This window comes from Thalia democratica, chromosome 7 (genome assembly GCF_965202585.1).
Source record: "Thalia democratica chromosome 7, ktThaDemo2.hap1.1, whole genome shotgun sequence".
In the NCBI taxonomy this organism is placed as follows: domain Eukaryota; kingdom Metazoa; phylum Chordata; class Thaliacea; order Salpida; family Salpidae; genus Thalia; species Thalia democratica.
The window spans coordinates 34,569,183-34,584,965 of record NC_139171.1 but is presented as its reverse complement, the minus strand read 5'-3'; the positions used below and the strand labels follow the sequence as shown (position 1 = coordinate 34,584,965).

The following is a 15,783-nucleotide window of genomic DNA, read 5'->3' as shown; positions in this document are numbered from 1 at the left end:
ATTGAAGCTGAAAACAAAAACAAAATGTAGTCTCAGTTTATTAATAAAATATATCTAAACTTTATAAGTACTTCTAAGTAAATTGCCCAGTTAAGCAAATTTTAGAATGTAAAAAAGTTATTTATTTTTAGTTTTCAAATTTTGGTGCAATGGATTTTTACTAAAATATTTTTACTCAGATAAAAATCATAAAATTTTAGTATCAAAAATATAAACACTAGTTCACTACACCATATAAAATGTCACACTGAAAATCATTAACTAAAATATTGTCCTAAGCACAAATGTCAGCACTAAAAACACAGCAGTCTGTTTCCTACTCGGCTTCCGCCATCTCAACATCTCCATCTTTTCCTTTGCCCTCAACTTTAGCTTCTTCACCTTTGGCATCCTCTGCGCTCTCAGCCTCCATTTCACTGCAGCGCTTCTCAAACTTCCCAGGGTTCTGCCTCCTCAGCTTCTTCAGCAGCTTCCTCTTCTTCTTGCCCGACAACTCTGCGTTGTTCTGCGGGTTCTTCAGGTGCTTCCTGATGTGCGAGCGGGGCATGATGTCGGCGTCGGGTATCATGTACTCCTTGACCGGCTTGTTGGCCTTGGACCGCTGCTTCTTCAGCCTGGCCAGCCTCTGGTGGTTCTTGTGCACCTTTTGCTTGGGGCGGTTGATTGTGGTGGACACCATGTTTACTTACAAGAAGGTTTCTGATAAATTTTTCAAGTTATTACTTTTCAGTTAGACTTACATATTTAAAAATTAAACAATATTTTGTATTTTGCAGTCTGATACTATTAATTGTTGTCGGAAATGTGCTTTTTAAAAAAAGTATTTTAACATCTAGAAAGTGTTCTTAACAAAAGCATTAGTATATATATTACTAGTAATGTCAGTAACCAGGTTTCATGGCTGAGCGGATTATCAAACTGTAATGATGTAATGAAAGTAATTTCACTTTGCAGCTTGATGATCTTCTCATCACTTAAACCTGGTTACTTCGAGTGCTTTTCAATAATACTTTTGTATATCATAATCTTTATCCTGAACTAATTTCACTGGTAAATTTATTTTGGCCAAATACCTTACAGCATTAACGCCAAATGGCTTAAATCAGTAATTTTTTTTTTTTTTAATTTAAACTAAGCTACAAGTTGATAGTGATAGAACAGCATTGCAGTATATCAATATAAAAGGGTATGATTCATATGCCTTCTGAATGCTTTAAAAGGCAATTTTGTTTCTAGTCACTCAAAGTTTACCATTAAAAGTTAAAACTACTGATGAGTCTTTTAAATGAAACTTGGTACTATATTAGACTAATAAAAACTTGTACATAATTTTCTTCAACTTAAAAAAAATAGAGCTCTAATTCTTTTGCTTTTAAGACATGAGCTAAATCTTATTACACTATATTAAAAATAACTATTCTCATAAACAATTTTGTGTAGAAGATTGCCTTTTTTAAGAAAAAATCCAGTCTGAGTGACCAAAAATGAGCCAATCTCATTAAGTTAGCCTTAGGTTAAAAAACAAATTGAGACAAAACCTGAAAATAAGTCTTAATGGCATAGAGGGTCCACCAAGTTTTATTTTTCAAAATGATCTTATTTATAGTTTTATTTATACTACAGAAATGTTTAACCACTTCAGAAAACTAAAAGTAACTGTTGAGATATAATCAATCAAAGTTGACGAGCTCAATAGGTTCCTAATGGAAAATGCAAACACAAAACTACAAAAAAAACTAATTTATAAAAATCTATATACTCTCTTACTTTTTAACAAAGTTTATTTGAATTTTTAGAGTAATATTCAGAGTTATGTAACATTTATATTTTTCTATCCACAACTTATTAAATTTGAAAATTAAAAACTTTATTTAAAAATGAACTATTTTTCTGATTTTTAATTCCAAAAATGAAAGTCTTTAAGGGCATGGTAAACGCCTTTTTTTTTTTTTTTGGTCTTATTTTATATAGTTTTTACTAAGCTATAAGATGCTTTTTACAGATTTTAAAAATTCAAATTAATTTTTAAGATATAGCTGATCAAAGTTGGAGGCAACAATAGGTTCCTTATCGGAGGAGCTAACTAAAACGGCAAAAATAGACTTTTTCACTAAAAATCTATCTTCTCCTACGTTTTTTGAGATAACTACCTCAAAATTTTACCTCAAAAAACTGTTTTTTTTTTTGTTTTTTTGTTATAAAATTTTAATTGTTTTTTTTTTTTTAATTTTTTTCCAACAGAATTTTCTAAATATTGCAAGGAACATTTCCTGAAAATTAGAAGTAGTTATTTAAAAAAAAGTAGGAGGAGATAGATTTTTAGTGATTTCTAGTTATTTGCCGTTTAGTTTGCATCTCCCATAAGGGTCCTAAAGTCGCCTTTGACATTGATTGGCTATATCTCAAAAATTATTTTGAATTTTTTTAATCTGTAAAACGCATCTTGTAGCTTAGTAAAAATTATATAAAATAAGATCAAATTTCAAAAAGAGGTGTTAGTAAAATCCAGCAAATCACATAATTTTTTGATTTTTTTAACTTAATCTATGAAATTTATTGTTTTTTAAAACTACAATTATCCTAAAAAATTCAAAAAATAGGAAACATTTAAATTATTAGTATACATTAGCAGCTTAATAGACCAATAAAATAGTTATTATTAGATATATCAAAGTATAATAATTCTTTTTAAATTATGTTTAAGGGCAAAGGGGGGGGGGGGTAAACACCCTTTTTTGGTTTTTGATTTTATTTTATATAGTTTTTACTAAGCTACAAGATGCTTTTTACAGATTTATAAAATTCAAAAAAATTTTTGAGATATAACCGGTCAAAGTTGGAGGCAACAATGGGTTCCTTATGGGAGGCGCAAACTAAAACGGCAAATAACTAGAAATTACTAAAAATCTATCTCCTCCTAGGTTTTTTGAGATAATTACCTCAAATTTTCAGGAAATGTTCCTTGCAGTATTTAGAAAAATCTGACAGAACAGAATTAAAAAAAATTAAAAGTAAAAATTTTATAACAAAAAACAAAAAAAAAACTGTTTTTTTTTTTAGTTTTTTTTTATATACAATTTTAATTTAAAATTTTTTTTAATTTCTTCCGACAAAATTTTCTAAATATATCAAGGAACATTTCCTGAAAGTTTGAAATAGTTATCTCAAAAAACGTAGGAGAAGATAGATTTTTAGTGAAATAGTCTATTTTTGCCGTTTTAGTTTGCGCCTCCCATAAGGAACCCATTGTTGGCTCCGACTTTGACCGGCTATATCTCAAAAACTATTTTGAAATTTTTAAATCTGTAAAGAGTATTTTTTAGCTTAGTAAAATCTATATAAAATAAGATCAAAAACCAAAAAAGGGCGTTTACCCCCCCCCCTATTCCCTTAATGTACTATTTGCTTTACATGACTTAGTCAGGGTTGCTACTGATTTTTGTAAATTTCTTCCAGGTTTTTAAAAAGCAAGTTTTTTGGTCCATTTGAAGTATAAAATAAAACTTAAGTTAAAAAACTGTCTTTAATAGTATAGCAACATTGAAAAGATACTTCAAAGATACTTTTAATGTGTTTTTTTATAAAATATTTTTTTTTAATTCAAAAAACTTTTACCCACACAATATTTCAAAATATTGTTCCTTTCCATGTAAAAACAGTTAAAATTCCAGGCTTTTTTTTCTAGAATTCAAGGATTTCATTTATATTTTTTTGCCTAATTGCCAAATTCCAGGTTTTCACAGGATTCCAGACTTTTTGGCAACCCTGCTTAGTAAGTCACAGCAATAAAATCTATTTATTTGGCTTCTAAACCCTGGTTTCCAAAAATGGAGTAATGTACAAAAAAATTACATAATTTGAAACCACCTTATACTTAATCATAAACTTTGTAACAAATATTTTTTAAGATAATAAATTTCTAAATATTTTTTTTGTCAAAAAGATTGTCTGTGCAAAAGTTTATAAAAGACTATATTTATATTTCAAAACTAGACTGAGTTAGCTTAGGGGAATGTCTGCTTATGGGGTTAAACACTATTATTAATAGTTTAAATAATAAATAATAACATTCTAACAGTTCAAAATAAATTGGTTAGGCTTACAAAATTTTGGTTGTTGTTTAGCATAGGTGTTTTTTTGTAGTTACATGAAAATTAAAACTATTCAGGGTTGCCACTAGTTTTCAAGAATTTTTTTCCATGATTTTGAAAGTACAGGTTTTTGGGTCTTTTTTTAGTTAAAACATAATTTCAAGGTAAAAAACAGTTAAATAGTATAAAAACATTGAAAAGATACTGTAAAGCTACTTTAAATGTGTTTTTAAATAAAAAAAAATTAATGATGACAAAACCTTTTTATATATATGGTAGATTTTTTGTGTTAAATCAAAATTTTTCTACTAAACATGTAAAAATTGTTTAAAATTTCAGGTTTATCCAGTTTTTTTTTTGCCTAAATTGTCAAACTCCAGGTTTCCAGGTAAAGTGGCAACCCTGACTAATATAAAAATTATTATTCAGCCACATCAAAAAAAAGCAATTTGAACTTTTTTAATTATAAAAAAATGTACTAGTGTCTAAGTATTAAAATAGCTGGTAGTAAAAATTTAAAAATTAATTTTATACTTGGTAACTAAAAATTTCATGTTCTATCAAGTTTTACAACTTTATTTAGCATTACTTCAATAAAAAAGTTTAAGTTTAAAAAGAGTTCATGTAGATAAAATTAATAATATTATATTGGTAAAGATAACAAAAACCTATTATTTAAAAAAACATTTCACAATGACTAACAATTATGCAGTGCAACCCTTTTTTTAAGTATATTTAACCACTACACAGAAACTTTTATCACAGTTTGAAAGTTAGTTTAAAAGCTTCTATTTGTTATTAAAATTAATACTACTTCAGTAGATGCTTTTTCATAAACATTTTAGATGTATATTTTTGAAGGAAAATGTTCAACATTCACAATTTTATAATTTTGTGTAAAACCAGGTTTCACCTCAAATTATTTGACTAACATCAGGGTTGCCAAAATTTTTTGGCAAATTTTATCCAGGTTTGCAAAATTTCCGTAAGGGTTTTTAAAAGTACACACTTTTAGGTCTATCTAGTTTAAAGTTAAGTTTAAGGTAAGAAACTGTATTAAATATTATAAAAACATTGAAAAGATACTCTAATGCTACTTTAAATGAGTTTTTTAATAATAAAAAAACTGATGATGACAAAAAAAAATTATCAGTATGATAGAATTTTTGAGTCAAATCTAAATTTTACTAATAAGAATGTTAAGATTGTTCAAAATTCCAGGTTTTTTTAAGTGATTTTTGTTAAAATTCCAGAAATTTTAGCCTAAATTGTAAAATTGGAGGTTTTTCCAAGTTTCAAGGTTTTTTGGCAACCCTGTAATATAAATCAATTCAATTATATTAAAAATTTTATAGATTAGAATAACTACAAAACTTCATAACAAAATTAAGTAAAATATTTAGAAAGAAATATAAAAATTAACTAAAACTTTTTGTAAAAGCTGCTACTCATTACCAAAAATTATATATGTTTGATAATATTAAAATTAGTTTTAAAACACTTTTAGGTAGTGCTTATTTTATTTCACTATATAAAATAGCTCATTTAAAATAGTTTTAATAACTTTATAATTAACAAAAAATTCAATTTAAAAACAAATTAAAGCATCATGTAAACTTTAAAACATTTTTATTAAAAACTTATTTTAGAACAGCTAGAATTCTTTCATAAAGTTGTTCAAGTACTTATTTTTATAGTTCATTAAAAAAAATAACTCATTTAGATAACAAAAATAATAATAAAATATTCAAATGGTTTTCCAACAAATTTTTTTGAAAATCAAAAAAAAAAAAAACAAGTACAAAATAGTTGCCACTTGTAAAGGGAAAAAAATAGTGTGACCAAAACAAACATGATATGAGTTACTGTGATATTATTATTATTTAAGATCTTGTGAATAGTTTTACTTTCTTTGAGACATTTTTAAACCAGTTTTCCTTGTGCATAGTAGTATGCTCATGATACATTTCAAAGTGATCAAAAAAATTTTAGGTAAAGAAAACTTGCTTATTAAATCAAGTACTGTTAGTCTTGTTGTACTTTTTATAGCTTTAACAGGTTTAAATAAATCTGATATTATAATAAGGACAAATAAACGTTTACAAAGTATTTTTTCAAATCTAAATTTAAGTATCTACTGCCTACAAAACTTTTTAAATGTTGAGAAACAATACTTTTGGCTTAAATACACTTGGTGGAATATCTATAAGAACAGGACCATAAATAATTGATTTCATATTTTATTTTTTACATGAGGCTATGAAACATAGTTTTGATATAATTAAGTACAGCTAGACATAAAGCATAAGCTTTTATTTCATAATTAGAATAAACACAGTAAATTCAACAAAAATTAAATAGTAGAACAAGAGTATAGCAAAACGTTTTAAACTGAACGGAATCAAATTAAAATAAACCAAAACAATAAAACTATATATATTTTTTAATACACATATTTCAAGGTTGAATTTTCAGATTATTTACTTTATAGTCTAGATGATTTTCTGATTTCCATTAATTCTTATAGAAAATAAACTAGCCTTAGGTATGTGGAGATTATAAAAATAATGTTAATTAAGGTTAGACTATTGTTACAACAATTTGCACAGTACTATTCCTTGTTCAACCAACATATGTTTTTCTAGGTTAAACAAATTAACTGAGTTTCACTTAGTTCTGTAATAAAAAATAAGTACTGCAAGAATAGAATTAGAAGTGCCACTCTTTGAGTCAACAAAACTGTTTTTGAGTGACCTTAAACTATCCTAAATCATCCTGAGTTTTTTAAACCCTTAAAGTAACCTTTTTAACTTTACAAAGCCAGTAAAAATAAGGTTCTCGGCAATATTTTAGTCATAAAATTAAAAATATTGGAACTAAATCTCATTCATTCAAAAACCAAAAAAAGTTTTGAAGTTTAAAAACAAAATTAGGAAGGCCAGAGTAATCCAGAGATTTTTATAAGTTTCAAAATATCCTGATTATCCTGAGTGTGTAGCGGTCCTGCAGTATTAAACATTAAAAATATGAAGATGTGTATTTACTAAAACATAAGCCATAGTTATTTTTGGCTAGTAAGAAATAGTAGAAACAAAACATGTTATATCATTCAACTGTTATACATTGTGAAATGGTGTAGATTTTAGTTCAACTAAGTTTCACTGCTCATGTGCAGATCTAAGGGAAAAATAAATAGATCTATAATTACCAAAATAATAAGACAGGCTTCATATTTTAACGTGATAGTGAGCTTTCACTTTTTTTTTCTTAAATTTTTCTAATATGACAACCCTGAATATAATAGAAAACAATAATAGGTAATTGACTAGGATGATGTTGCACAGATGTCAAACTAAAGTTATATAATATATATTATATTCATATAATTTTGGCTCTAACTATAAAATTAGAATGTGGTTTTGACAAAATAAATACATTGATTAAGTACACATTTTAAGAAGTATGGCTTACAGTTCACTCAAAAATTTTACATACAATAAAATTAAGTGCATAATAAAATTTCTGAAAACACATCTTAATATTAAAGATAAGTGTGTGCAATATTTTGAAATTATATATAGTATATAAAAAATTTATTGAGTGTACTGTAAGCCATACTTCTTAAAGTGTGATTGCAACCTTATGCAAATGTGGTACTTCTTAAAGTGCATACCTTATCAATATATTTATTTTGTTAAAATCACATTCTAAAATTATCATGATTTTTTTTAATATAAAGCCTAAATCATATGAATATAGAGTTTATAGGTATTGGTGCAACATCAACCTAGATTACCAGATATTATAGGCATTTGCTTCTAAAAGGCCTAATCATATTTTAGATCACCCAAAAATTTGTAAATTATCTTTATACACAATTGTATATACAATATAATATTGGTTCAGCACTAGTCAAACAAAATCCAGAAAAAATTAATGTTTATTATTAATTATTATATTAATTCTATCAATAAAGATCTAGTGAAGGGTTTACCAAACTTTTTTTCATAAGGTGCCCCTTGAAGAAATTAAAAATGCATTGGCACACTCAATAAGATTTTCAAAAAACTACTCTTAGATTTGCTTAAGATTGTCCTGGAGAAGTTGTTAAAAGGTATTCAAGCTGTGTACAACTTGATAACCAAAAAGGTTTTTTTGTGCAATAGGTACAAGGAGCAAATATTTTGAGCACTTTAATTTTTGTGGTTTAATACACAGTAAGACTTTTTTATGGCTCTTCATAATCAACTGATGGTTTAGTTTTAAACTATGAATTAAACCCCTTTGTAAATTAAGACTCCCTAAATTTTTGATATAAATAACCTCCATGGGAAACTCTGATCTTTTAAAATTGCAGATATCCAGGGAAGAGGGTAGTCCAGATAGTCCAGGAAGGCTACTGGTTTTTAAGAAATTTCTTTAAGAATTTTTTCCACTTATTGATAGACTTTGTCCATTTCTAGTACAAAAATAAATTTATGGTAAAACACTGATTTAAATAGTAGAAAATTTTAAATTGCTTAAAAGCATATTGTATTGCTACCTAAATGTGTTTTATAAAAAGTTTTAAGTTAAAAAAAAGATTTTTTGTTTATAAAATATCTAAAATTTATTAATTTACAATTAAAAACTGTTTAAACTCTAGGTTCTTTAATGATTTTAGTTAAAAATTACAAAATACTCCAGGGTTCCATTTTAAATAGACAACCTGGTAGCCCTTTATGTTTCATTTAGTAAGATAATATTACTTAAAATATATACATTGTACAAGTAATATTTTACATTAAAATATAAACACTTAAAACTAAAAAAAAAAACGGAAAAAAGAGTGAAAACTCATAACTATGGTCAATGAACTGGTGTGGAATTAAAAAGTAAACAACTACAACCTGAATCATATTATTTGATTTTAAAAACATATGAAAATTTGGGTGAAATAGTGTTAAAAACAAAATGTTTGAAATTGACTGTAACATAAACAACTAAAGATAGAATTTCATAAGAATGCAAGATCTTTACTTAATACAACTATTTGAATTCATTTATTAAAAACAATCAAAAAACTTATAACACCATTTTTTTTTTAACATATCTACTTAACAAGTATAATTTTTAATCTAGCCATATTTATAATAAAAACTTTTTTCTTTTAAACTTTTTCAGTGGTATTAACGAATCTTTACAGTTACATGGAAATAATACAAAATTTCATGTTTTAAACTTTTTATAGATTTTCTATTGTTTTATGTTTAACAATGAAATGTTCAAAGCATGTAAATATAGTTAGTGGTTATCCGCCAATTTTTCCTAGTATTTTACAACATCACATTCGTTATTTAAAATTGTTCCTATATAATCTATGCAGAAAAACTTTAACAACTTTAAAAAGACAGTACATAGAAAAACAGAAGTTAGAAAAATAACAAAATTAGCCGTAAATTACAAAACTTGTTTCATTTTTGGTTGATTTATCAACGTTGGACTGATGTATCAAAACTTGAATCACAAAACTGAAGACACATGTGACATGAAGAGTAAAAATAAGGCAAATGTTTACCATTAATAAAAAGATTCTTAAAGTTTTAAAAAATATATAATTAAAGGCTATAAAAAAAGTAATTACAAACTTAAAGTTTTTATTGTAAAAAAAACAAAAAAAAAGTATACAAAAACATACATAAACTAAAAAGCAACATGTTTGTAAAGGTGGATATTTAGGAATAAGATGTTTTTTAAAAAGTGGTCAAAAGCGCTAGTTTAAGTTTTATAGAATTTGGGTCAAAACTCAGTGAACAACAGCCCGCGGGTCTATTCGGCTTTCCAAGCTTTTTTTTCATATAATAAGTCTGTTTTATGATGAATTTAAATTTTACACGACAAACAAAACTCGTTTTTTACAACTGTTTTCAATTTCGAATTTTGGTTTCAAGTAAAAAGTATTGATATCTTAGTTGGTATCGTTAAAAAAAAAAATATAACAAAAATTTGACTATTAAATTTAGTTGAAACAAAAAACATTTATTAAATATTTAGATTTATTGTTTAACTTTCACAATCCTAGTACTTTAAAAATTATCATTTTGTTAAATCTGTGCTTTATACTAATTTAATATTTACTACTGAAATGCCTTTTAATATATCAAGATTAGGTAAATGACTATTTTTAAGCACAGTTTTTTTGTCTTAAAGTAATAAAAGTGTTTAAAGGTTATGAAAGGTTTCTTTGAATTTATAAACTTATATTATTAAATATTGCCATTAGTTTAATAAAGTAGATCTTGTTGAAAATTTTATTATAAACTTTTAACAAATACGTTGTCAGAAGTAAAACTTGCTATCGTTTTCAAACTGTTACGAACGTACAAAATTTGTTGATAGACTCTATTTATATACCAAGTTTATTTTTGTCTACCTACGATTTAGCTGTGCGATAATTTAAATATAAAATCATATGTAGATCTTTAACATAAACTCGGATTAAAAGTGTTCGATTAAAAGCATTATTTTTTTTAAATATACACCGCAACACATTTGATAACTGATAAATTTTTGGTAAAGAAGTATACAGATTACAGGGGTTCTCATGGATAATAAGGAATATAGTAGATAGGGTATAGAAATGATAGATTAATAAACAAATCGAATGAAAACTAATATTTTCTTTACATGAACTAAAAAACACATAGAAACATGATAACTACATCACACTATACTAAACCTACAATTGAACACACATAACCAAAGAATGCTAATAAGTATCTTAAAGCTTAAGTCAAAGAAGCATGTAACGTGTTTGTTATGCAACATACTAAAGCACATCGCCTTCACCAATTACTGCAAGAGATTACAAGTAAAATGTTCTTTTATTAGCACTTGAAAAAAATCCTTGTAATAAAACCATTGTATTTATTTTTGTAGTTTTTATTTACGATACTTCAAAGTGACAACTTAATAATATTTATTTTTATAAAACATCCCATATTTATTCACACGCTTTAAAATTATAAAATGAAATGTTGATTTAATTACAGAAGTTTTAAATGAGTCTTATCAGTACAGTACCTCTGTACAAAAATTGTAGTTAAATATATTTAGAGCAAAACGCTTCAAATTTTGCACAATAAACTCCAACAACAATAAAAAAATTAGGCCTATAAATTAATGCAATAGATAAGTGTATAACGCTAATTTTTAACTTTAAACAAGCTTTAAATTAAATTAGCATTGTAGGACACTTGTGCAAAACCTTACTTTTTTTTTGTTTCGGGTGTCAAAATTAAATAGTTCAAATAAATCTTTATAAAAAATGTAAAATTTATTTATTTTAATAAAATACACAAAACTTTATTATTTAGAATTAAAAACTGTAAAATCAACAACTTTAATAAAATATACATAAGTTTATTACTTAAAACTAATATTTCACAAATATAATAAAAACCAAGTTCATTGATTAAATTTGAATGACTTGTTTGCGAATGTTAGCTTAAGAAAAATTAGAGAATTGAATTATTGCATGATGATTGCATGATCTACAAAGTCCAAAGTCTATCGAAAATTCCAGAAAGGGAATCGTAAAACTACAAATACGCTCAATCAGAGCGTGAATTAGGTCATTTACCTCAGCAACAACTGGAAGCGGCATGCTGTCACTCTAAGAATTGGAGCTGCCGTTTTACATAGCTGAGTCTCCAGCATACACTCCACTCGAGTCAATTTGGACTATGACGAATAAGCCCACGCATTCGGTGGCATCGACATAATACTTATATCATTCATTGTAAATTTTAACATTTAAACTTCATCTCGCCGAGCTCTACAGCTTGTGTCAACGAGGAAGCATAAGTGTCACCGTCCTGAACCAGTATATTGTACGAACAACCATCTCTTACAGCACAAATAGAAGCCTTGAACTTCAAGAAGCCTTCTAAAGCATATAACTGTAACGCGATTTATTGTTGAATTATATATTGAATTTTGTCAGTCTTTATATAGTTTAAATTTGTTAATAAAATGTCTTTCCAAGGAAAATTGAAAATATTATTGATACCCAAACTGTATATAACTATGAAAAGTATTTTAATTCTTAAACCACCTCAGACCGAGTCGCAAACCGAAATTGAAGAATGCCCCGAAACTATTGCGAATCAGGCTTCTGTCGAGACTGCCGAACCTTCTACAGAGGCAGCTTCACATAAAACTAGAAACCGTAGTTCTAGTAGTTCGGAGAGCATCAGCATTACATACTTTTATAGTTTGAAATTCTTAAACTAATAAATAATGGTATCTAAATTCTAGTGTCAATAAAACTTTAGTTTTTTTTGTTGAAAATTATAGTTTATTAAACGATAAAAAAACCGCTCAAGTTACTTATTCCCAGGACCTAGTGCACGAAGATCCTTTTGGTTATTAGGTTGCACACCACGGATACATTTTAACGCCTTGTCCAAGATAATTCTATACTTATTTCTATTTATTTCTAATCTGTAGAAAACAATTCTACAAATATCTAAGAAATAACATTACAACAGCAAGCTTAACAAAAACTTATTTTTTTGGCATTACGTCAATTCTGTCATTAAGACGTCATTTCGTCGTCATGCATCGGTATAGGTGATAAAAAACTTTGCACAGCAGATAAGCAAAGATAAAATATTGTCTAACATAAATTAATGTCCTGGACAAGACGTTAAAAGGTATCCGTGGTGCGCGACTCGATAACCAAAAGGATCTTCGTGGACTAGGTCCTAGGTCCAAATATTTTGAGAGGCTTGATTTTGTCGTTCAATAAACTATAATATTAAACTTAATCTAAAAATTCTACTTTTGTTCTAATTTTTATTTAGATAGCACAAAACCTCATTTTAGCAGGCATACTATTTCTCAATTCAAAAGGTTAAGAAATTTTTACAAAAAATACTCGAACATAATATTTTTATCTAAAATAAAACAAATGCTTATTTAGTATTCAGCGTTTAGTTGGTATAGCAACAGAAGCATTCTGGAAATTCGTAGCGTAGAGTGAAGGAAAAGGTTCTAAGTGTAGTTTATTAACATAGAAACACGCTATCACATATCAAAAAAAAAAGAAAGATAATAACGTGCATTGTCTGTTAACTTTAAGAACTTTAATTGTAATTAAAACCTTACAGTTCGTAAACGATTTAGAAGAATAATTTATATGAACTCTTTTATACACAAAAATTATGAGAAGCATTTATCATGTATGCTCTGCAAGTATTCGTTTTTGTCCTTTTGTGTAAGTTAGGCCTTAGTTAGGGGCTAAATGGCATATATATACCCTTACTTAACATGAAAATTCGCGTCGGCTAAAGTTTTAAGGTCACTTTTTATTGGCTAATATTTTACTCATTTTTATTCAAAGTTTTAAATGTTAAAATTTATTATGTTTTGGTTAGGTGGATTCGGAATAAATGTTTAGAAAAAGTTTTTTAGGAAGGTTGGTTAGGGATAAGGGTATTGTATACCATATTTATTTATATGTAAAATAAAGTGATATTATTATATCTCTATCTTTAACGGGTATAAATAGGTATAGCAGATTAATTTAGTTATAAAATTAACAACAAAAACTATGTAAAATTTATTGCCTTCACAAACAAACGATCTAAAATGGTGCGCGACGCTTAAGTTTTCTACACATTAATCTTATACGAACTTCAATATCGATAAAGGTGGAAAATACAATATTTATAAACGTAGAAATCCTATCAAAATTGTTTCACATCGTACCACAGCTTACGTCTTCGGCCACAAAGTCTCACGTAAGCTGTTTTATATCGTTCTATAGTTAACCTCTGCGGCCGCGCAGTCCCAAGCCAACTATTTTGTATCGTAATGCCATTCACGTCTCCGGCCTCGAAGTCTCACGTGAAAAGCTGCAACTACTTCCACGAAGGAAGAGTCGCCCCGTTGAAGCGGTCTAGGTCCGCTCCGTAGGGTAGTTGAGGTATAATAACCTAATTTGTAGAATTGCTTCATCGTTTATATAAATTTTTACTCTCTCTTTTGCAGGTGGCTTGACATGTTGACAGTTGCAGATGGCTTGACTTGTTGACAGTTGCAGGTGGCTTGACATGTTGACAATTGCAGGTGTCTCGTTGCATGTTGGAAGCTGCAAGTGTTTCGGCATGTTGGAATGTGCAGGTTGGAATGTGCAGGTGTCTCAGCACGGTTTTAATAGCCAGCTTACATACTCACCTGTTTTTGCACACGGCAATTAATGAATACAAAATTGTATTTATTTTGCCTTTGTCAATCAAAAAATATCGAGTAGAATTTAAAATATAAATTAGAGAACTGTTGTTATTATTTATTTGAAACTTGCCTTTTGAAAGGAATTTTTAATTAAAAAAGTTTTAAAATTTATTCTAATGCATGCATCGACATATGGACAATTGAAGTGAAATAAGTATAATTTCACATAAATGTCCAAAAAGGGTATAGATAGATTTTCTAAATATTCTGCTGTACCATCAATTTACCTCATTTGCATTATGTTATGAATGAAAACATTTCGAAGCCTTTCAACTGCAGCCAACCCAAAAAAATCAGCTGTTTTAAAAGTAGACCAAATAGTAATAAGCCATTAAAAACCAAGCTAAAGTATTGAGAAAATTATGTAATTATATACTATTAAATATGTATGCAATATTAAACTAAAAGTTGTTAAATTATAATACTTTGGTACTGTTTAAGTAAAACAACTGTTATTAAGAAAACTTTGTTTTATTATTTTATGCTTTTTATTAAAAGAATTAAGTTAATAAAGTCACATTTTTCTGTAAAGCAATGGATAAGTAAACATAATCCACTTAGTCTAAAATTAGGTAAAGTAATACCAATATTATAATAGTTTAAAGTAATAAAATATTAAACTTAGTTTGTTAAGTATCTTAAAAAGAATATTTGAAAAAATTACTACTTTTGGAGAAAAGGTTATAAAAGTAAAAAATTCGAAAGAAAACTCAAAATTTTAAAGAGGCTCCACTACAAAAGTCAAACCCTAATTTGATGGAAATTATTGTGAAAAGAAAAGCAAAAGAACGTTCTTTAGAATAAAAAAAAAATGTTCCAAGTAAAAGAAATTGAAAATAATTGGTTTTAAAGCTTGCTTAAAAAAAAAATTACAAAAAAAGCCATTCAAGCCAAGTTCACTCTTGTTGTTTTAAGCAGGTTCGAAAAAACTTCCAGTGAACTACTGATTAATTTTGTTTAGTCAAGTTATAAATAATATATTATAAAAAAGTTGAGCATACAGGTTTACATAAACTTCTAATTAAAAGAATATCTTAAAAACTTCTTTGTTTAATTTTTTGTATATACTTCACCACTAGGTTTCAATATTTAATTTAGAAAATTTTCAAAGCCACAGTTAGGACTCCTAGTTGCATTCAGGGTGGTGCACTTTACTGCCTAAGCTTTTTCAGAGTTTGTGAAATGTACTCTGTTCTTCTTTGAAAAAAGAAATACAGTTTAGGCCTATGTAGATAGAAAAAAAAAAGGTTTTTGATATACAAGTTAGAATATTAGTTAGAAAAAAAAAAAAGATAGAAGGTTTTTGATATACAAGTTAGAATATTGTACAACAAATATAAAAATATTTAAATTAGGATAATACTTAAAAAGATCTAAGATTCTTTCATTTTTCATAATAACAGGGTTGCCACTC

General features: G+C 27.0%; 1 protein-coding gene across 1 annotated transcript; it reads right to left on the bottom strand.

Annotated features, from left to right (window-relative positions):
- Positions 1-7: 7 nt before the first annotated feature.
- Positions 8-695, bottom strand: LOC145841734 (uncharacterized). Its single transcript, XM_082949087.1, has one exon. The coding sequence runs from the start codon at positions 677-679 to the stop codon at positions 317-319; it is 363 nt and encodes a 120-aa protein (XP_082805213.1). The 5' UTR covers positions 680-695; the 3' UTR covers positions 8-316.
- Positions 696-15,783: the final 15,088 nt, after the last annotated feature.

Bases quoted from the DNA above. Each gene is read 5' to 3' on its own strand.
- LOC145841734 (XM_082949087.1), bottom strand. From the start codon at position 679: ATGGTGTCCACCACAATCAACCGCCCCAAGCAAAAGGTGCACAAGAAC.